Here is a 24,095-nt window from a genome sequence, read left to right on the forward strand (position 1 = left end):
GAACTCAGCTTGTTCAGAGTGGACATGATGCAGCTTTGAGGAACCTCATAGCAGCCTGCCAGTACATATGAAGAGGTTATCAAAAAGATACAGTCACACTCTCTACTGAGGTACATGGTGGGAGGACAAGGGAGAATGAAAATAAGTTGAAATATAAGTTCAAGCTGGATGTATGGAACAACCTTTTCCCTGTGAGGACAGTCAAGCAGCAGAAGGGGTTGCCCAGAGATGCTGTTAGATGTTTCTGGACCTAATTGAAGAAAACCTTGAGCTGCCTGGTCTGAATTCAGCGTTGACTGTGCTGTGTGCAAGAAGTTGGTTTAGAGGTATCCTGAGGTCCCTCCCAGCTTGAATAATTCTGATACACCACTTCTGTTACATGAAACAGAACCTGTCAGAATTTAGAGACAATCTACCAGCTATAACAGGCTCAGTATTAAAACATCATTTAACCTTAGCCTGTATCTACAACCACTCACATCTTCATTGTTCGAGCAAGTGCTCAAAACCTTGAGTGATGCAGAGGAGTCAAAAAGGACAGCTATTTACTTTGTCTTCTGTCTTGTTTGGAAGTACGGGATAAGCAGAAGCCACTTCCAGCCTCACCTCAGCCTAGACTCACAACAGTCTACAAGCCCTCTTGGAAGTGATGATTGAGAACATGGCAGTCCCAAATCTGAACACGGCCTGAACACAAGCCAGGACAATATTCCCAGTTATCTGTAGTTCAGCTCCTGTGCAGAGGCACTGTTGAATCCTTAGTCTAGTTATTTTCTACAGCTGTACAGATTGCAGCAGACAGTTACACAAGTGTCAGGGAAGCCATGTCAGTAAATCAAGTCCCCAGAAGCTCCCTTTGTGTGCAGCTTCTCTCCATACTACAGATCTGACCCTTTATTGGTGGTGGCTAATGCTCCATCTTCACCTAATTCTAGAAGAGCATCTGTCACTGACTCTGCAGCTGTTCAATAGCAACATTATCTCCTGCAAAACACAGAAGTATTTTATCATTGTGAACAGCTGAACTAACCATAAGTAGATTTTATTAAACATCCTCCAGTATTCATGGATTGTCAGGGTAAGCTTTATTTACTGCTCTCACTGCATACTATTTGTAAAACAATTAGAATTTATTTTTGGTAAGATTTTTTTATCTTACAGAAAGGACCAGCCTCTACTCAAGAACGCCGGAACAGGAGAGGAAAGAGCAGAATCCTTGTCAGAGCAAAATGGCTTTAGGTGCCTCAATTACTGGAAAGGAACATAAACTGATTTTAAGGTCTTTTTATATATATATATATATATATATATATGTATGTGTATGAGACTGTATTAGGGTTATTTTACAAAGGACTATGATCTTAAAATAGAAGATCAAAGGCTGAAGAAAATGATCTAGATTCAGACCTCTCATTGAGACAAGGCAACAACTATAATACACTTACAAACACAGCCACTTCTGAGCAGTGTGTAATTTGAGAAAACCATTTCCCTCATTGACCTCCATTCTCATGAAATATATTGATTTAGGAAAGACGAAAAGATGCAGATGCAAGCAGGAAAAAAAAGTGGCATGGGCCACGTATCCCACAGGGCTAAAGAAAAACATGAAAAATTCTTACACTGTTAAATGGAATGGAAATCTCACAGTTACCCTGTATCCTGTATCTGAATTACATCCTTCAGCAACAGCAGCAAAATCAAGTGAACTAGGAAAATAAAAAGTTTATTTCAGTATTTCCTGTTTTTTTTTGCTATAATCTATCACCAGCACTAAACTACTTCTTGTTAGATTAGTATCAGAAGTCAAGGAAAAAAAAAATGTGTTCAAATTATTGCCTGGGATTATCACGAGTCACGGCAACAAATGTGTGTGTGTGTCCTGAGCAGTGACATGCAAAAAAAAAAAAAAAAAAAAAACAACCCCAAAAAACATCTGTATGTAGGTAACATCATATTCTATTATCCATCCAGGATTTTGCATTTTAACAATGGTAAAAAAATAAAGAAAAAAATAGAATGTTATGCTTGTTTCAACAAAAGTATTTGGCCCACAGATAGTAGCAGCTGTTTATGTTCTCTTAGTCCAGAAATCTTTCCTCAGAATGACAATTTCTTAAGTTCTCCACCAGTTCTGTTTTTTGCTTTTTGGGGTTTTTTTTTAAAGCAGCAGTATGCACAGCAAAGATTAGAATTAAACTGTACTTTCATATACCTGTTGGTAATTTTCAGTAATGACAATGAAAGGTCTGGCTTCCTAGAACAGGGCAGCACTTGGACCTCAGAGCAAAAATAAATAAATAAGCTTACTTGTGCAATATGGAATTAGCATCTATGAAAACAAACAAACAAATCAATGACATACACAAATGCTGATCACATTATGACTAAATTTAATTTTAGGCATGTTAAATGCTCAAAACTGAGCATTCCTCCTCTCCTCCAATACATCACGTTTGGTAATACAATGCAAAGTATTTGCATGCTAAAATGGGAAAACTAACTGTAATAATATTGGTTAATTCAAGATGTCCTAAGACAATTTTCTCCTTCAAACAATGTAAACATGTCAAAAACAGTTTTCAGCCACTGGCCTCAACAAAACAATGGAGAAAAGGTAGTTTGATTCACGGAGTTAATGCATCAGTTATCAGCCATTGTGTGGACAGTTCTACCCTTTAAAAAAGCAATTCTTCAAACCAGCACTAACCAGTAATGAGTTTCAAAAATTAACGGATTCGCACTTGCACATAATTGGAAGACTACATAAATGTTGATGAAAGCACAACCAACCTGCCAACCCTGCTGCTCTAATCTTCAGTTTGAAAGTCCCATATGGGTCAGAATGGGATTACGGGTGTAATTGGTGTGGCAAGACAGGAAGATTCCCAAATGCTATGTTTCCAATGAGAACTGCTTGCTTATATAATTCTTCAACAAACATTTCTGGCATCTTTCCTCTTGTGTCTGCATTGGTGGCTATCCATGGACAATTCTTGAAAGGACCAGGAATATTCAATGACCCTTTGCTGCCTTAGGTTGGCAGCCTTTGCCAATGAGTCAGAAACACAAGGCAACAAACTGACAAAGTAGCAACAAGCCAAGTGCTGACACAGAGCGCACAAATCTATGTGCTGACACAGATTTTATTTGACCATTCTTAAAAAAGAAAAAAAAAAAACAACCAAACCAACAACCAAAAGCCTCAGCTCTTCTAACCACGTTAACAAGTAGACTTCCCCCTCATATACTTTTCCATCCTTTCTCCTTTTAATCTGCAAACACCATAGCGGGCAAATACTGGCACCTTAAAATGATCCTACATAAAACTTTACACTAATTACTACCTCTAGGATAAGACAGTCACTACAAGTTATTTAAAGAAAAAAAGAAGGAAACACAAATATACAGAATATAGAGCAAAAGATTAGATACTCTCTGTCCTATATCCTGGAAAAATTTTCCCACTGTGAAATTGCACTGGGAGTAATTCAAGAGTTATAAATTCCCTTCACAAAAAAGACTTCTGGTCTGACGCCTTCTCTTATCTTCTTACAGTGTGACTCCAAGACTATTAAAGACTTCTCCAACCACATCCAGACGTAAAGATGTACACAACCACACACAGATATAGAACAGAAGAGCACTTGTGTTGTGAAAGAGAACTCTTGCGAAGAGTTGAAAGAACTTCTACATTCCTCCTTTCACCAGAATACTCAAAGGAATACAGAAAAAGACACAACTCCTGCTGCATTTAATGTCTTCTGTTTTTCCACTTTTTTTCCCCAGTTCTGCAACATCAGCAAAAATGAGCTTAGCCTGTAGTAGACTTTTTAGCTTCCCAGGAGTGGGTTTGATCTCACAGCTTGGACTTGAGCTGCAGAACTTTCCCCATGGATATTTTTCATTTCAGCTCAATGTTAATAGGATTGTATTTAACATCTAACATTAATACAAAGTCGTATTATACATCCTGTAATAAAGGTGATACGGCTCAGAATACTGCCCTTAGATCTGCTTTTGCACTACTGCCAAAGCCAAGCAAAGGCCAAGCAAAAGACCTATAACGTATGCAGAAACGATACAGGGAGAAGACAGCAGACACAAGGAAACAGTAATACAGTATTAACAAGCAGGAAAAACAGTGACAGAAGCATGTTATTAACCTGTTTAAGGATTGTCTAGCCAGGAAAGCTAAGCAGGATGAAGGAAACATTTAAAACATCATCGTTTTTGCGTATAACATACTGCGTATTTGGTCTTATTTTTTATTTAGTCAAAAAGTTGGGGTTGTTTTTCTTTTTTTTGGCCCTGTTCAAATTGCTTCCAAAGCAGTATACCTCAAACCAGAAAAGGGCATGTTTTTACTCAGAGGAGAGTCTCACTCGGGGAATTCTACCAGTATAATTACAGCTGTTTAAATACAGCAGTGCACTGGCTAACAGCACAACTGCAAAACAGCCCTGTGCGGACAAGCCCTTACTGTTTTCTCACATATAATATGGGAGTAACTCTACTTCCTTTCATCACAAAGGTGTTAATTACTTACAGCACTCTAGATAATAGAACATGCACTTTTTTTTTTCACATGAACATTACATCTCACCAAGTTTTTTTTTTCAGACAGGACTGTTTTCTTAAGCTCTTTTCAAAAAAATTACTGGCTTTAGCAGCCCCAGAGTATTACAACTCTCTCTTTAGCTAGCACTATGTGTCTTACATGGAAATATTGTTGAAGTTGTTCTTCACCTAAGTAATCTGGAAGGATCGCTAAAAAAAAAGAGACTTGGCACTAACCAGAACTGAAATTGCTGCTGCTGCTGCCGCCGCCACTGGAACATTCCCAGCTTCAGACGGCTCAGGCACACTGAAGCCGGGCTGGCACACAACATGTAACCAGTAACTAGCTAATGTGCTGCACACCCAGGAGACTACGTAAAAACAAGACTGCTCTATTTAAATGAGCACACCATGGTCAGCAAATCTCTGAGGTCAAACTGCTTAACACGGACTTAAAAAAAAAAAACACAGTTAAAGGGCTCTGCAACACCAAGAAAAGGTGTACTGTATTCCTTTACTTCTTTGATCGTCATCTGAAACACGATCTTGAGGGAATCTACAGAAATCTTTAAAAATGCCAAAGAAATTAAAACACTTGATTACATCTACCACTAGCCCTACTGGAAGAAGAGAAAAACTTGGACCACTTCAGATACAAAAACGTATCATTTTGAACCATCTAACGGCTCAGAAGTTAAATATTCTTCATATGGACAAACAGATTTGGGACGACTGAGGAATGTCTGAAGAAACAATGACCATTATAAACATCTCTTCTGGTAACTGCTGGGATGGGCTGCTTTTTGAAGAAACAAATTAAAGAGGGAAGCTGACTTGATTTACTGTTTTTTTGTGACTTTATTAGACACATACATTAAAAGTGTATTTAGCCATCTAATTTCAAGTATTTTAGGGCACCAAATTAGCACACCGGCTATTTATAAATTAGTAGCTATAAATTGCTACATGGAGAAAAAGTAGAGCAGATACTCACCAACACCTTTCCTGTTTGTTTACATGTGGAGGCTAATATTGGACTGCACTGGTACCTCCTTTAAAACTTATGACATTCTTCTGAACTGAAAAGATACGAGTGAAGAAAGCTCACCTGAAACAGGAGTATGGTCTTGCACAGATTTAGAGACATAATCTTGGAATCTGCCTCCAGAAATACAAATTGGAGTTTTCCAAGGAGTATAACAGTTTCAGAGTACAAACTGAATTCCCAGGGATTTAGGTATTTAGTTTCCACAGGCTCTCTCCAAAAACTCAGTTGTAAAGGAATACCACATTTATTTCAAATTACAATAGAGATTACTACAGCAACGCAAGATTCCTACCTGGAAGGCCTCTACTAGTATTACTTGGCATATGAAGCGCACTTTACAGATGAGGTATAGGTACCTCTGAGGGATGCGCAATTAATTTCATGGCCTAAATACCTGAAAGTCACAGTAGCAAACCAGGTGACTAATACGAGGTTTGGGAGTTCTTTAGCAGAGGATGGGGAGGTGAGCTGTAATGGGGGGCGGGGCGGTGTGAGTGTGTATGTGTAGTTTTATAACTGAAATCCACAAGGGCAGGGTAGTAGAACTACTTATTGTAAGTAAGAAAACCTAGCACACAGTATACCTCTTGTCCAAGACCAAGTAATAAAGGATCATGTACAGGACAGTCAATGCAACTGTAAGGTCTGTAGATAAGGCACTACAGTTTCGTCTCCATAGGTCCTTATGTGAGCATATTTCTAATGGGAATGCCTTTTCCCCATTTTTGCTACATATATTTTGTAAACACTAAGTATATTCATATTCACAATTGTGTTGGACTCCTGTCTATGAACTAAACAGATTCAACTCTAAGAAGATAAATATGTACTTACTTGTCTCTCCTACTCTTCTGCTGCTCCATCAGCTGAAGACTCAGGTACATTACAAACAATTAAGCCCATTCAGATCACGACATTGTATTCATGTATACTGTGGTCTCACTTTTTCCTCTCCTCCCTCTAGTTTCAAATTCTTTTTCCTTAAAACTGCTATACCTCACTGATGCTCATGATGCACTGCAAATCAGAGTCACAGGTAACACACAAGTAACTTTGTTACCTGCAAGTACAGCTTAATGTCACATCGGTCTGTTTTGCTAGGCTTTGGTTGAAGGTCAGGCATACTTGACTACATGAATGGGAGCTAGAACTGGAAAAGTTCAGCACTACAAACTGTACCCAACCTTGAACTAGATTTGAGATATAAAGGATGACATTTCCTGTCCACCTGTCCTGTCCTTCCTTTCTTCCTTTTGTTTCTGATTAAACCATATCTGATGTCTCCTTCTCTAAGCAACAGATTTTTTTTTAAAAAGAAAAAAAAAAGAAAAAAGAAAAAAAAGGAAAAAAAAGAAAAAAGGAAAAAAAAAAAGAGTGACACAAATCCATGAGCCTTCTTGTAAGCTTCATGTGATCACAGACGGGAGTTCATGGTGTTTTCTCCTGTATCCACTTTGCATATTCAGTGTCATTTTACTAGCAGGGAAAATACAAATAACAACAAATTAAAAAACCCAGAAAACACCCTGCACTTAAATGGAGGAAGCAGCTTTAATATTAATTCTACACTACTGCTTTCACATGTGCTCCTCCCCTGTTTTTAAAATTCAGTTTTGATTTTCTGGTTTTTGTTTGGTTTTTTGGTTTTTGGTTTTTTTTTTGTTTTTTTTTTAAATCACATCTAGATGCTTGGATTTAAACATAAACATAAAAGGTATATATCTCCAGAAACATACCAACTGTAAAAAATACTGTGTCCATTAAAAAAGAGGGAATTCAGAAGCAGAAATTAAGCAACTTGACTAAAACTATGTACAGAATCAGTGGCAATGCTGCGGTTAGAACTAGGCAATGGCATATCACTGGCAGCAGTGTTTAACTTCAGAGCAGCAAAAATTAGACAAGTAGGAACAATTTCATAATTGACATGTTATAGCTCAGTTTCACTCTTTGCAAAATAGGTAATTCCTCAGGGTTTATCCGAGAATAAAATACATATTCATACTTATAAAAATAGACTTTTATTATCCATAAAATACACAGTATTGTTTTTACTTAGATAAATTCATCCCATTCTAGCCTAAACAAGTAATTTTTGGGATATAAATGTGCAACTTGAACTCCCTCCCAAGCCAGGCAATAATGCCTAATATTTGTTTTAAAATTAAAATGCCAAATGGATAAATAAGTTGACAGTAATATTTTTACCATGTGGTTTTGTTGCACTTTTGGTTTCCTGATTAAGTTACAAACTCATTAAGATGGAGAAAAATTAAGACACAGTGCCTATGTACAATGCACTGTACAATCCCAGAGCTCAGACTGTTGAAGTGTATCCTTTTTTAGTGATCCTTTAACTGAAATTTCTGTTTCAGTAAACATGACAGCTGGAAATTGGTATGATTCAAGAATGAACAATTACATGTACATATGAGTCTCTATAATAAATCAAAATGCTGAAAAGTTTTAATTTAAGAAAGAAATGACCCAGAGAAGGCCCGCAAACTAGGTGATCTTAGGACTTTTTTTTATTGGAAAGGATACTCAACGTGTACAAGGAGCATAGTATTTAACTCTTGTGAGGCTGTTTCCAAGATGAGTGGAAACCTTCAGAACATCTCAGGATCTCCACAAGGAGTTTGTGACACAACACATAAAAAAAAAAAAACCAGTCCCTGCAACATTTGGTTTTTTTTGTTGTTTTTTTTTTTTTCCAAAAGAGCATGCTGCAGAATAATTTTAATAGAGCAGGCTGACTGTTCCTCAGAAGACATTCTGAGTGTATCAATGGAATGAGCTACTCAGCCCTCCTGCTACTTTCAGAAAGTAAAAATATTAACACTAGTCTGAAAAGAATTAAGTTATTCATGCCATTAACTTCTAAGCCTCAGGAATCTGCTGTAGACAGGGATTAGTTTAGTGCAATAAGCACCCCGCTTCTGACTGCAGATGTTATAACCACATCACAGCAGTCTGAAATAAGTCCGTTGGAGTCTAGAAGAACTTATTTCAGAAATGCTGCATACTTGCAAAGGGAATGTCTGGACTGCCAAAAGTAAGTAAATAAAAGCTACAGACCTAACTTTTTCTATTGGGGTAGAATGAAAATAACTGAAGCCATTGCTGTTGGTATAATAAAGGCGTGCTTTGTAGGAAACAGCTCACTTAAAGCAGATGGTTTTGTATGTTTTAGAAATTATTCGTCTACAATAATTTTGCAAGCTCCATTATCTATATTTTATTTAATAATATAAACTAGAGAATGGATTTCTATTTATTTTTTTTAAATAGATCTGAGACATTAAAATGGCACAAGAAAAGATCCATAAGTTAACACCCAGGCAAAAGATTCACCTGGCTAAGACACTCAGAGATGAGTTTGAGGACTTCCATCTGGAACAGATTGCTTGCATTAAAGTAGTAAGTACACTTGAAATCATGACACTGTGTGTCAACACTTAACTCTACAGAGAAAGATCTCCAAAGTAAGGCTGCAAACCCCATGACTCATGTACCATCTGTTCTGATGTGCAGACTCACCCACACAGCCTCTCTGCCTCATATTGCACATGGATCTTTATAGTGCAAGGGGTGTGGTATAATGGGTGCCATGAAATAGTAAAAGCACTGGGAATACTTTACTATTCTTTCTTCTGCTACCAACAGAGGGTGGCTGGAAAAATAACAATTCAAGTGAACAAGAAAAGTTTCTACTCCGCTCTTGCGTGACCCCACCTGGAGTGCTGCGTCCAGCTCTGGAGCCCGCAACATAAGAAGGACATGGACCAGTTGGAGAGGGTCCAGAGGAGGGTCACAAATTTGATCAGAGAGCGGAGCACCTCTCCTATGAGGACAGGCTGAGAGAGTTGGGGCTGTTCAGCCTGGAGAAGAGAAGGCTCTGTGGAGACCTTATTGTGGCCTTCTAATACCTAAAGGGGGCATAGAAGAAAGATGGGGAGAAATTTTTTAGCAGACTCTGTTGCGATAAGAAAAGGGGTAATGGTTTTAAACTAGAAGGAGGTAGATTTAGACTAGACACATGGAAAAAAATTATTACAATTCTGATGATGGAACACTGGCACAGGTTGCCCAGAGAGGTGGTGGATGCTCCATCCCTGGAAACATTCAAGGCCAGGTTGGATCGGGCTCTGAGCAACCTGATCCAGTTGGAGATGTCCCTCCTTCTTGCAGGGGGGTTGGACTAGATGACCTTTAATGGTCCCTTCCAACCCTAACTATTCTATGGTTCTATAATTCTAACTGTCTAAGTGCTGAGAGGTACTGTAAATGTAAAACTTCAAAGAGCAAAAGAGATCTGCATTTAGACCAGACTAAGCTTTCACTGAATATCCAATCTCCATGAAAACATTCCCAGAAAATTTGGCACAATTTACATGGATGGGAAAAACTAAAACAAAAAAACAAAAAAACCAACAAACCAACAACCAAAAAAAACCCAGAATAGTGATTTTATTGCAGAAACTGATTGATGCTGCTTTGAGGGAGTTCTTCCTGTGGTATCAATGTATTTTTCTGCACTGTCAAGTAAAGTATAGCTAGAGCATAACTTTGCATTCTTCTTTCAGGTAGAGGCAATAAATAGAAATTCTGCATCACGTCTACATTTTGGGAGTTTTGATAGAACACCTACCTCAACCAACAGCAAAGAGAATCATAGAATCGTTAGAAATCATGTTTCTAGCTATCACAACTGAATTGACAAGAATGTTAACATAGTTGCAGTTAAATCGGCAAGAAGACAAAGAATAATTATGCTGGATAGACAATATGAGTGACACACCCATTCCAAAAGTCAGCAAACACTCTGACAAACAAGACTGAACAAAAGGATGCATGCCTACCAGGATTAAGCCTTTCATAACAAGTAACAGCTAAAAAACTTCACCTGAGAGCACTTCACTTGTGTCCATAACCACGGCACCCCTACAAGTGTGCGCACAAACAGAGCACGCAGTCCCTCAGTACAGCATTTGCACAGTCCTGAGCAACACAACCGAAGAGAGACATTAGCGGCAAACTTGGTTTCACAGCACTTGGATGAGATGTCATGGAAGTGATTCACAAAGCTACCACTCTCCAGCTGTCCCTTCTGCCACAGGTTGCCGTTCTTAACGCAGAGTTAGCAGAAGACTGCCAGAACCTCAGTGATTTCCTTACAAACGATGGTGTCTTATATGATCTCACGTTTATTTGTGCACAAAGCCCATGGATACATTTTACACTAAAGTGGTATTAGCACATACTCATTTCAGCACAGTAGGCAGCAGATGATGGATTGACCAAAACATCAAATTTTTTGCTAAACTTTAATATCAGCAAATGCCAGCAATACTTCGCTCAACACAATGTCCTTGAAGTCAAGTGAAATAAACAGGATGCATAAAGACAAGTGAAATAAACGGGATGCATAAATATGACAATTTCACTTTATGTTTATCTATTACAACTTCAAATTCATTGAAGTAAATTTATAACATTTTGTCTTACCAAGACTTCAGAAATCTCAGAGAACAGAACATTTTATTTCTACGTGGCTATAAAAGTCTGTAGAACAGCTTGTGGAGCCTCACAGTAAGAAGCAAACTGTGACCAACAAAGAGAAATGGATGGTATGATTTCCTCTGAATTCAGAGAAAGGATTAAATTGCTGTATCTGACAGAATAAATCAGCATTATGCCACTGATGACTGGAAACTCATTGTTAAAACAGCTGATCAAATAGCTACTTAGAAGATGGGAAAAATGGAAACTTCTCAAGACCCAAGTTCATAACAAGGAATACCAAGATAATATACTGTTATTAGAAATATTGCAAGATCCCATCATCAATACAAGAATTAAACAATAAAAGAAAGTACTGTTTAATGTCTTACCTAAAAGTATTTACAAATATACTTACAGACTCAGAAACCCATACAAATATTGAAAATTAATTTCTTTAGAAAATCCAAAGACTGTTTCTGGAATTTTAAAAAAAGATACATTGAAAATGTTTTCAGGTACTGAGTAACATACCAGATATATTTCTAAAGATTACTTTTGTTCAATGAATTTGTCATGAGATCATTATCAGCTGCTGTCGTGATATTCAGAAAATGCTGCTTAAAGTTTGTTCCATCCTGCAGGGAAAGTCTGCTCCCAATTTCAATGCAGTCAGTGGCAGGATACTGCTCTTTAAAACAAAGAACACAAGAGTCAGCCTCTGACCTCAGGTAGCCACTGACTTACTCATCAATGGCCACACTTCGTGAACGAAGAAGAGCATTGTGCAGTGTGGCAAGAGCTCAGAGCAGCTGAGCTGTGTCTGCAGAGCACAGCTAGTACTTGGAGAACATTAGTGGGAAAAACTAGTGAGTCTCTACATTCATGCATCTGTGGCATATACCACTAACAGGCACTATAAGAAAACAATGAGTTGAACACAGATGTTGGAGGATGCATACTGTTCTGGAAAGAAGGAAAGAAAGCAAAGGAGAGCAGAAGTATGGGTTATAAACTATCTATCAGGCTACAAGAAGGGAGAGCATTAACAAAATAGAACCTGAGGATCATTCCTGGAAGAACAAGAGTCTGAGAATCAGCTGGGACTTTATAAAATAAACTTTTAAAACCCAGATCAGCCCGGCTGCCTTTAAGCCAGAACAGAAATAATGGTATTATCTACAGAGCATCATGGGAAATTAACCTATCAGACATCAATGGCTGAATAAGAATTCCTAGAAGTGGTCAGCCTAAACACTTCTCTATGTCCTACCTGATTTCTTCACTAGTCGCTAAAGGGAGGGCAATACTTAAAATAAAGGGAGATTTAAAATAAAAGCAGCTGGGTTTTACACTGAGCAGAGTTAAAGCAGAGGCATCTGTTGGGACAGCAGCCTCCAACAGAGGTGGTGCAGACAGCTGGCAAACGGCAATCCCTCTGACTGCTGCAACATGATGTGCAGGAGGTTGTCCATCACCTCCTTAACATAGTATATTTCAAACTGAAGCTTCAGCTAACTAGTGAATGTAGTACATTACAACAAAAGAATTGAGAATCTGAATGCTGAGATGGTTCAGAAATTCCTTAACTTAAAAAATGAGAGCATAGATCTATCAAGATTAATTATTACTTGAGGAAAATAGCTAACTTTATGTTTTTTACATTTTCCATATTTTATAAAGCTTATTGTATACTAATCAATTTTCTTATAGTCTGCTGAGAAAAAAGCAAAAAGCAGAGCGGCCATGGGATGACAATGCTGACAAGGGAATTGGCACTGAGGCTCTGAGACTCCTTTCAGCTAAAAAAATAAAACAAAAAAGGAGTATGTTTCAGCTTGACAGCATGCCTTTAAATTAAGCATTTATTACTGCACTCACCCAAAGCACACAGGACAAAGCTCCAGCAATTTAAAAGAAGTTTACCTTGAATATATACCATAAACTCAAACTCCCTTGATGATTAATTGCATTGCATAATTGTAGCTCTTAAAAGATCCAGTCAATAAGACCAAAAAGATACGGTTTGTGCAAATTATGATTCCTCACGACTTGCACAGACCCCTGACCCCTGAAAGCCATGCTGATTATATCAGGATAGTTTCTATGAAATGAGCTTGACATTCTTGTTTTATTTCATCCACAGTTTTCATCTCCATCAAGACCAATCACTGTCTTTTAAAGAATAATTTATTCCTGTGTCAAGACCTTTCGTTATTCTTTGAGAGATGAGTCATCGAGGGAGAGTAGCTCTCTTAAATCTTTGTCTTATCAAGACAGTGAACTTGCTGTAGTCATGAAAGCATAATGTAACCACAAAGCACAGATAAAACTCGGACAAAATTCAATGCAAAATAAATTCTTGTTTGATTTGCGATTAACCAGACATTAATATATACAAACTTTTCAAGAGAACCAAGTGCCAAGGAGAGATGTTAAATCATATGCCCTAAAGACTTCCATCTTAAGAACCTCAGCCAAAGCTACAGAAGCATACTATTATCAAACAATATAAGACAAATCAGAAAGAGACATGGAAACATTGAGTTTATGAAAGAGCTAATTCTTCAAAAAGAAAATCTAAAAGCTGCTAAAATCTACTAGGAGAGTGAAAACTCTCCTGTACTGCAGCCTGCTTTAAAGACATGCTGCATAAATGTATGCATTAATATGAGTACACTTATTTCCCCACATCCTTTATTCTTAGCTACGTACCAGAGCAGAGATAAAGACTCAGTCTAATTACTGCCATCTCTCTTGCTTTGTTGATAGCTATGCCCTGCTCAGAAGATGCCAGACAGAACATTACTTTGGAACACTGGGCAATCTGGATTTTCAGTAATGGCCAAGTCTGCTCCATGATTCATAGCAGATAAGGTTTTCAAAATACCAGAGCCCTTCAGACAGCTGCCCAAGTAAGTGCTTTTAGGTTATTATTACCACTACAGTAAAACAGCATATTCATTTAATAGATCAAATGATCAGCATTCAAAAATGACCAAAAACTAATCAAGATGAGAACTGGTAGAAAGCAAAGAACTCCTTTTTTAAAAAAATTAATCCTACCTACTTTCACAGTGGCTGTAAGTCTTCAGATACGCTTCTCAGACATGTTCTCGAGTGCACTCAGTCTAACAAAGACCACTACTTTGATATAAAGAAACAGATCTTGAGATCATCAGGTTTTAAATTCTATATATATTTCAAATAATCCTTTGGGCAAACAATATCCTTTCTTCTGGAACACTGCCAAAGAAAGCAGGGCTCAGAGGAATAGGAAAACATGAAGAAAAACATGGGAAGAAACATATTTAATATTACACTGTTAACAAACGAAAACATATCAGTACAATAGCAACAGAGAAAGTGCATGGTATTCCTCAAAAAATCTAAATATCTCATATATTCAGAACTGGAGGCATGGGGAAATGGGGGCGGGAACATTTTAGAGAGGCTGATAAAACCCTAAAATAAAATATTCCATGAGCCAAAAAAGATAGTACAGCAGTCCATTTAGACTACATCAAGGTGAGGACAAAGACAGAATATTACTGACCAACAATTTATGAGAAAAAAATGGCTAGACTCTGAAGCTTCAAATCAATTGTGCAAAGAAGGAAAAATGAAATCCAGATACTTACAGAGCAGAACGTGTCGGCCTCATTTCCCAAAACACGATTCTGCAAATAATTTAGCTTAAAAAAAAAATCCAAACAATGGCTGGTTCTTTCCATCAGCAAATACTTTTCCTACAGAAGATCTTCTAACTTAAATAAAAAACAGCCCTCTTTTTTCCGATACAAATGATGTTTTAAAGGAGTAAGTAATACATAGTAGAAACACAGTATTTTGTGTTTTCAAAACACTGTACGAACGCTAACATTCTGAACAACCCTGTAAAGGTAGATAAATAGACACAAATAAGAGCAATTTTCTTTTTAAACTAAATTAAGCCTGGGAAGGGAGGGATCACAAAGTTTCCCCTTGCCCTGGGACAGATACACAACAAGCATGAACTGCTCTTCCTTTTAAAACAATTAGCCATTTGGAATCTCTGCTGTCTCTAATGGCTTTCTGCTCCACCTCAACGGGAATTCATGCCAAGAATCTTGCACATTAAAAAAGGACCAAATCATCCTGCTGTAATTCTTGAAAGCTATACGCCACAAACTGCCATCTCAACTGCAGCTTTAGAAGATGCAAGGATATTAAATTCCCATGTGTTTTTGCTCATGTCCTGCAGCTAGCCCAGCATAAAGCTCTGTAACAGATCATACACATTGTCATTTGGGACCCAAAAGGAAAACACTTAATCTTTTACTTGTGCTCAGCTTCAATGTACTTATTTGCCTTTCCCTAAAGAAATTTAATTTTTTTTTTCCCTCTGTGTATGAAATCCACCCATCACTAACTGGTTCACAAGCTTTATTGAAGTGGAAAATGGGACCACTTTTAAACTTTTTTTTTTTTTCCCCAAATTACAAACATCTATTTTCTGGAACAGCTAAAAAAAACCTGTACGACGTTTCTCAACACTCATAAAAACTTTTCAACAGAATCACATGACACCAGTTCTCATTCAGATACAGAACACCTGGAAAATGCTGTACTAAAATCTGCACCGACCTTTTTAATGAAAATCGGAATTCTTTTCATAGTGGTAACTTCAGCTTTCATATAAGAACTCACCAAGAACACATGTAGGCCTGCCTCAGTAAATATCAATCATTTGCAAGATTACTTACATCCTCAAATGTCAGTTTGTTCTCATGCTTTACTGTGTTAACACGAGTCCCAAAAAATTACTGTGTTTTATTGTTATTTCTCTTTCAAGCTTGCCACCTTCATCTAGCTCCATCCTCCAGTCTTCTGTGAAAAAAATAGTAAAAATTTTTCATATTATCTGTAGGAAGATGCAATTTTCATCTCCTTTCATACTTTGCCTTTAGAGCTGCACCACGCTGGAAGCAGAGTACTGAGCTCAAGCATCTCCATGCCACTTCCTATCTCTGTACTTTATAGCTGTCTGAAAGCTACTGCTTAGATGGTGGTACCACAATTATTAAAACCATATCTCAACACCACCAGACCCCTGGTAGAACAAATTCCATCTGGATTGCGCAAGGTCACATGTCTGTATTTCCAATGAATAATCCAGAAGGAATGATAACAGCATTTATACCAGCTTGTACCTTTACACCGACAACTGCAGCACAGACAACAGATAAAAGGCATTAAAGTAAGGTGGTTCAGGCATTACTTTATCTGCTATGAAGGATGCCAGTAAAAAATTAACATGTCAAAATATTTTGAAGAACTCCAAATAAGTACATTTTTTTTCTTTCTGTTTCCTTCCTCTATCTCTCCCCCTTTCTCTCCCTCCTTCTCCTCTTTTCACTCTACAGTGCTCCTGATGTTAAATTTACTGTGTCGCTGAACTGCAGTCTAGGACCTAACTGAATGTGCACTGCAGTACTAAAACTCAGCCATTGCCTATTTGGGTTCTTAATTGGAATGACAGCTTTGTAAATGCATGGTATTTATCAGCAAACCAGAAGACATTGTGAGCCCTATTGTTCTGGTGGTTCTGATAACTTACATTTTAGGTTCTATCAGTATGACAGAGAGCTTAAAAAACACTACTATCACAACCACCTTGTTTGGTTTAAAGAAAAAAAAAAGTGTAAGGGTAAGCATTCTCTCAAGAAATAACTTCCTTTTCAAACACAGCAACATGAATCCAGGAAAAGCTTAAGAAAAGTAAGAAATAAAGGAGGAAAGATAAAATTGTTGCAAGGAAAAATGATGGTAAATCCTCATCTAGTCAAGTAACATAAATTCATGTGATCTTTATTAGTCTACTGCTAAGACAATCGATATTTTTTGCCAGCAACTATTGATCAAGCAACAACATCAATTAATTACATTTTTCATGTCAACTCATCTTAGATAGAAGTATTCTATCTACTAAAACTGAACAGAACCCTCTCAGCAGTTGTATAGAAACTACAGTTTTCAGATGCTTTAGGACTGCACTTTTTTTTTTTTTTTAAAAAAAGCACTTTGACAAAACCAGAGTCACCAAAAAAGTGAACAAAAATACGGGTATTATTTTTATGTTTGCCAAATTATAAATGGATATGTTTCAACTGAAATTTGAACATATTGCAAGGCTCGCAAAACATATTTCTTGGAACACAACCTACCAAAGAATCATACTCTCTATCCTTTGTATTCTTTTTTTACTTCAGTGTTCATTTTATTTCAGCCCAATGAGAAGCAATGTTTTTCTGTGGCTTACAAAAGTTTTCACTAAAAGCTGAAGATTTTGATTTATATTGACAAATTACATTATTATATTGCAATGACTTCATCATAATAATCAATGTACACGGCACATAACCATAAATTGTATGCCGCGTATTAGATTTGCTAATTAGGAGGTTGCAAGGTCTTTATCTTTCTGCATATAAAATTTTATGCACGAAATGCAGCAGCACTGAAAGCAAAACACTTACGTTAGTACTGCTAATGAGCACAGCAACGCCAAAATGTCAATGACTTCCCTCTGGTCACAGAGGTCTCAGTTTGTCTAGATGAATTGTTTTTCAGAATTTCTATTAAAATGCCAAAGAGAAGTTAGTAGACCACTGGATTTAATAGAAAAACTAAGTTAAACTTCAAAGCCATTTATTCTCTTGTAAGGAAACAAGAGTATTTGGTAGAATAACATCAAAACTTTCAATTATATTTTCTTCTCTACTTAATTTTTTTTTTTCCCTTTTAAGCTGCCATAAGATGCTGGCTCTAAGCAAGGAGAAGAAATAGTAGAAACTCTAGATCTACGTGTACACAACCAGGAGTGGTTCTGAGTCAAAGCACAGCACTACATTATGGCTGGACCAGCACCCCCTGGGATCACCCTGCCCATGTCTGTGCACTATTGCTCATTGTATTTAGCTATTACACTGGTTTAATTGTGACTATTCATTTGCTACAACATCACGCTAATTAATGACAGGGCAGAAACATGCCATTATGCCAACAGAATCATCCAATTTCTCCAAGCACTTGCAGCCTCATACAGTCAACCCTGCAAGAAGCAGGATTCCTTCTTCCTTTTCTGAAGACTACCAGTGAGAGACCTGGAGGACTGTGTGTGATCTTGGAGTGTAACACAAATAAAAAAGACAGATAGAGAAGAAGGAGATGGGCACACGTAAAAAGCAAAGGGATCAAGGGCAGCAACAATAAATTAGAAACTGCAAGAGGGCTGAAAGAAAGGGCTAGTGAAAGCTGAGAACACATATGGCATTTGGTAAAGAAAGACAGATCAGAATGAGCTGTGGGCACAGAGAACCAAGAAGCAGAAAAGCCTGTCCAGAGGCAAACGATAACATTCTATAAACATCTGCCGATTGAGCCTCCAGGCTCTAAATACAACTATTACGAGCTAGGAGAAAAAGGACTGCCAACAGTTTTGCTAACAATTTATCTTTAAATACATAAATAAGAGACACCACGGACTAAAAATCCTATGTGTCATGGTCACCTTTTTAAAAATCTATTCTCTCAAAACTGCTAAATCAAAACATCTCTTCAAGCAATGCCATCAAATCTGCTTAAAAGCTGTAACACCGTCATTCTTTAAAAGTAAAACTATCCCAACTCAGCCTACCATTAAAATCCTCTAAAAATATTTTCTATAAAATGTTTTTTTTAAGTATAATTTCATAACTACGTCCCAATAGGATACATTTCTCTCCGTAAGATCAAGCCAGGCAAATGGAATTGAGTTATCAGTTTGACTAACAAGCTTTCTGATAAAGCATGTAACATAATATAATTAACAAATTGAAATGTAAGTTCTCATGCACTACAGTGACAGAATTGCACCAATAATAACGTACAGCTTATTTCAGCTCCTCAAATGAAATGCACCATGAAGTACAAAGCATCGCTGTCGTTGCAATGGTACTGTATACTACGGGCATTTAACATTTAACACAAAGCTTACTCTATCAGTTGTTCTGTTTATCTTTTCTGTACAAAAGACAGAGTGTTACACTTTGGCCTAAATAATATCCACTAAATCTCAGCAACTTCGTCCTTTAACCATTCCAGAATAAGTCAGATAGACAATTTAAGACTACCAACTGTTCACAATTCCCAGTCAGTGAAATAAAAAGTGCAGCTTTAGACATAGCCCAGTTGGATGGGAAAAAAATCAATCTAGAAAATACTGAAAAATGGAACTATAACTGGACTATGAATTACTTCATTAATGCCAAAAGACCACATAAATTCATCATTATTATTTCTCAGTAACCTGATGGCAAACCTGTTCTTGATCATCTATTTTCAGTTGTTCGAGAAAGGAAGAGGAAATCCACAGGTGGTACAAAATAGCTAAAAAAGCACCTCCAAAACCTTTCAAAAATAGTTCTAGAATTCCTGAGTCTTCTCTTACGTCTTTATCTACACTTCTTATAAGTAGGGAATATTTTCTTTTTTTTTTTTTTAAATGTAAATATTTCATACTAAGATAACTTCACAGATACATAGCATGTTTATCACAGGTATTGTGTTGTTCTGCAGCAACTTAATATTGCTTGGTTTTGTGTTTGCAATTTTGTTCCACACTATAAGTCATTCAGCTCTGGTGATGACACATGAAAAAGACCAAGAATACATGAATATAAGAGCATCGATGGAGTTTAAACAGTCAAGAGGTAGGGGAAAAAAAAAATCTGTACTGTTAGATTTATAAAATTAACAACTCAGTTGTCAGAATGATGCCCTGAAACCTCTTTTATGTAATGAATTAGCAGTAATGGCAAATGTTCATAAATGAGAAACTCATTTAACTTCTTATGATAAATTTGAGGTTCATTTCCTCTAGCCATCTTCCCACTTCTTCCTCCCCCTCTTCCAATAGATCCTAACTCCTCTTCTTTACTTCTCCCACAGTGTAGAGTACTTCCATCCTGACTGTGCCAACTATCAAACTAATGTTCACAAAGCTGTGACAGAATAATGGTGCTAAGAGACAATCCCTTCTACGGGAAAGAGAAGGGGATTACTAATTTTTAACTTTGTTTTAATCCATTAGGAGCTGTGCTTATAAACTGAGAATTAACCAGAGTATGTACGGATTTTGATCACTGTAGAACTTCCTGCTTCTCAGAAATGGTGCCCTATTAGTCACTGGCAGTAACACACAGGCATGCCAGATAGGTCTGTCATCTGCAGGGGAGCTGGTATTATCAAGTACTAAACAACCAGGACACCTATACCCACATCAGGAATTATTCAGATTCTTCTTAGATTAAATTTACTAGGATTATGTCTTTGAAATGGAAGTTTTCTTTCAAAGCTGATCTAGGTGAACAAACTGGGCTGGATTCTGGATTAACAGCAGACTCATTATCACTGGAAATGCCCACATTACTGCATTTCAAAAACAAAATCTAAATTTAAACTTTCCTACTGTGATTTCTTGTAGTACTGATTTTTCAGATCCTTATGAGGCCAGCAATACATGTGATAGAAGATACATAATGTCAACATCTGGTAAGAACTGAAACTGCAAAAGTCTTCCTTTGTTCTCTCAGAAGGAAAACTTCTTCCATGAAAAGCCACTATAACTTACTCTAAAAATTAGCACCAATCAGTACAGGTTTGGGGCTGCTCAGCTGGAAAGCAGCTTGATAGACAAGGACCTGGAGGTCTTGGTGGACACCAAATTGAATGTGAACCAGCAGTGTGTCCTTGTTAAAAAGAAGTCAAATGCTACCCTCCATTAGACAAAGTATTTCCAGTAGGTCAAGGGAGGTGATCCTTCTGCTCTACTCAGCACTGGTGAGGCCACATCTGGAATATGGTGCTGGACTCCCCTGTACAAGATAGACATGAACATGGGTTTGATGGACGGACCACTCGGTGGATAAGGAGTTGGCTGGATGGCCGCACTCAGAGAGTGGTGGTCAACAGCTCAATGTCCATGTGGACACCGGTCACGAGTGGCGTCCATCAGGGGTCCGTGCTGGGCCCAGCCCTGTTCAACATCTTTGTCGGCGACATGGACAGTGCGATAGAGTGCACCCTCAGCAAGTTCGCCAACGACACCAAGTTGTGTGGTGCCGTCGACATGCTGGAAGGGAGGGATGCCATCCAGAGGGACCCTGACAGGCTGCAGAGGTGGGCCCGTGCCAACCACATGAAGTTCAACCAGGCCAAGTGCAAGGTCCTGCACCTGGGTCATGGCAATCCCAGGCACAAATACAGGCTGGGCGGGGAATGGATTGAGAGCAGCCCTGAGGAGAAGGACTTGGGAGTGATGGTGGATGAGAAGCTTAACATGAGCAGGCAATGCGCCCTTGCGGCCCAGAAGGCCAACCGCATCCTGGGCTGCATCAAGAGAAGCGTGGCCAGCAGGTCGAGGGAGGTGATTCTCCCCCTCTACTCTGCCCTGGTGAGACCCCACCTGGAGTACTGTGTCCAGTTCTGGAGACCCCAACACAAGAAGGACATGGACCAGTTGGAGAAGGTCCAGAGGAGGGCCACGAAGATGATAAAAGGGCTGGAGCACCTCTCTTATGAGGACAGGCTGAGAGAGTTGGGGCTGTTCAGCCTGCAGAAGAGGAGGCTCCGGGGAGACCTGATAGCGGTCTTCCAGTACCTCAAGGGGGCCTACAAAAAAGATGGGGAAAGGCTGTTTAGTAGGGCCTGTTGCAATAGGATGAGAGGTAATGGTTTTAAAATAGAGGGGGGTAGATTTAGATTAGAAATTAGGAAAAAATTTTTTACGATGCAAGTTATAGAACACTGGAACAGGTTGCCCAGAAAGGTGGTGGAGGCCCCATCTCTGGAAACGTTCAAGGCCAGGCTGGATGAGGCTCTGAGCAACCTGTCCTAGTCAGGGATGTCCCTGCTCCTTGCAGGGGGGTTGGACTAGATGACCTTTGAAGGTCCCTTCCAACCCTAACCATTCTATGATTCTATGATTCTATGATTCTACTGGAGAGAGTCCAGCCAAGGGTCACCAAGATGCTGAAGGAACTGGAGCATCTCTCCTAGGAGGAAAAGCTGAGAGAGACAGGACTGTTCAGTCTGGACAAGAGAAGGCTTAGGGGGATCTAATCAATGTATACAAATACCTGCAGGGAGAATGCAGAAACAATGGAGCCAGGCTCTTCTCAGTGGTGCCCAGTGACAGGACCAGAGGCAGTGGGAACAGACTGAAACACAAGAGCTTCCTTCCGAATATCAGGAAACACTTTTTCACTGTGAGAGTGACCAAGTACTGGCACAGGTTGCCCAGGGAGGTAGTAGAGTCTCCCTCCTTAGAGAGAGTCAGCATAACATACAATATAAAAATATACAAAGTTAAAGAAATTCTCACAGGAAAGGAGAAAACCTACTTTCAAGAAAAACAATTAGCATATTTATTTCCAGTGCAGAAGGAGTAGGTATTGAAATTCAACTGCATGGAGTTTCACAGAGAAAGATAATTATGGGTGTTCACAGGTATTCACCCTGCAGGATGTGAGACTGAATCCCTACGTTTTAAAGAGCTTGAAAGAAAAGTTCTGTGTTTTGCAGGGATCTCTCACAGAGGAATTAAATTAACACAGATGTCCATGCCACCATGGCTTGACTGTTATTAATCGATACAATTTTTTTCTACTTTGCTCCACAGGGAAGATTCTATCCATTCTTAAAACCAGCATCTCGTAAGACAGGGGATGTATTCCTGCAGGTGCATAACATTGACAAAGGCTGTGAATGGTCAGCAAAATCCCACTAATTAGTGTCATCGAAGTGAACTCTCTCATTATAATTTGAAAACCACATCTCTAGTGCTAGAATTGTCCCCTCCTCCGATAAAGACCCCTACTCACTGAGCATGCATAGTAAATTTAAGAAGTATTTTATCTTTAAACTAATGTAAGAACTAACCAATTGTGGTTAAGTGGGTGCGACTGAAAGGTGGAACTGTTACGCTGAATTGTATAAATATGTAACGTGATCGTAACCAGATGTGCCAGCTTTGTGGAATGACCACCTAGCACCTACCTCTGTGCAGAAATGAGATAAATAAATGCCTCTGCTCTGTGTGCAAGATTATCCTACTGCACACCGGGTAAAAGAAGCCAAGTTTGGGACAACAGTTGCAAAACCCATCTCAAGCACATTAGCCAAGGCAGTACAAGAAGGGATGATGCGCCACTTGAACAATGGTAGTATTAACCCCAACTACAGTTAACAACAAGCTAGATTCTTCTACTTAATACCTGGCAACAGTTTAAGAGTAAGCAAACTGTTCAATTTAGATAGCATGCAAAGTGCAGAAGATTATCAAACTAGATGCATCCAGCCCTCTGAAGGATAACTCTTAACAGCAAATGAGAACAGTTTGGGGTGGAGTTATCTCAGTCTCTTGGAAAAGAAGGTCAGATAACACAATGTCTCTGCAAGCAAATGATACACTTGGGCTTGATGTGTGGAAAACAGACTCCACAATCTGTAAGACTGTAAAGTAGGTATGTTTATTCAGCGCTGGGCAGCACAGGGGATCGCTCCTCCAAACGTGCGCAACGTGTTAAGCAACAGGTACAGTATTTATGCATCATAGCCATCCATATTCATAGAATCCCCATGGACTTGGTTATATATTAATTAGGTTTCTGAGAAATCATTATCATAAGTTTCCTCCCACGACAGGTTATTCCCCAGTCTCTGCGTCCATCTCGTGTCTGTGCTTAGGAGTCACAGTCTCTCTGGTGGTCGTTCTCTCCTCCTTATCACTGTGTCCAGCTGCGTGGATTCAGATCTTTGTCCTGCTTTGTTCTTGCTGCCAGGGTGGTTTCCTGATGACTTACCTTTGCTGGTTCCCAATTTCCTTGGTTATTCCACCCTCTCAGTTGGTTCTAAACTTCTTAAGTTCCCTTATCTTGGTGTCAGCCGGTGTGTCTGTACCCCC

General features: G+C 38.5%; 1 protein-coding gene across 3 annotated transcripts in view; it reads right to left on the minus strand.

Moving 5' to 3' along the window:
* Positions 1-24,095, minus strand: part of MCC (MCC regulator of Wnt signaling pathway) — a 212,406-nt gene that overhangs the window by 127,633 nt on the left and 60,678 nt on the right. Inside the window, exon 1 of one of the 3 annotated variants that reach the window (XM_086771197.1) lies at positions 5,669-5,713. The exons of the other annotated variants lie outside the window; for them this stretch is intronic. Coding sequence (XP_086627323.1) covers positions 5,669-5,707 — 39 coding nt within the window. The 5' untranslated portion in view covers positions 5,708-5,713. Of the gene's footprint in view, positions 1-5,668; positions 5,714-24,095 lie in introns of those variants that run through there. 3 annotated transcript variants of the gene reach the window in all.

Source organism: Chlamydotis macqueenii, chromosome Z, assembly GCF_036417535.1.
Source record: "Chlamydotis macqueenii isolate bChlMac1 chromosome Z, bChlMac1.mat, whole genome shotgun sequence".
NCBI lineage: Eukaryota > Metazoa > Chordata > Aves > Otidiformes > Otididae > Chlamydotis > Chlamydotis macqueenii.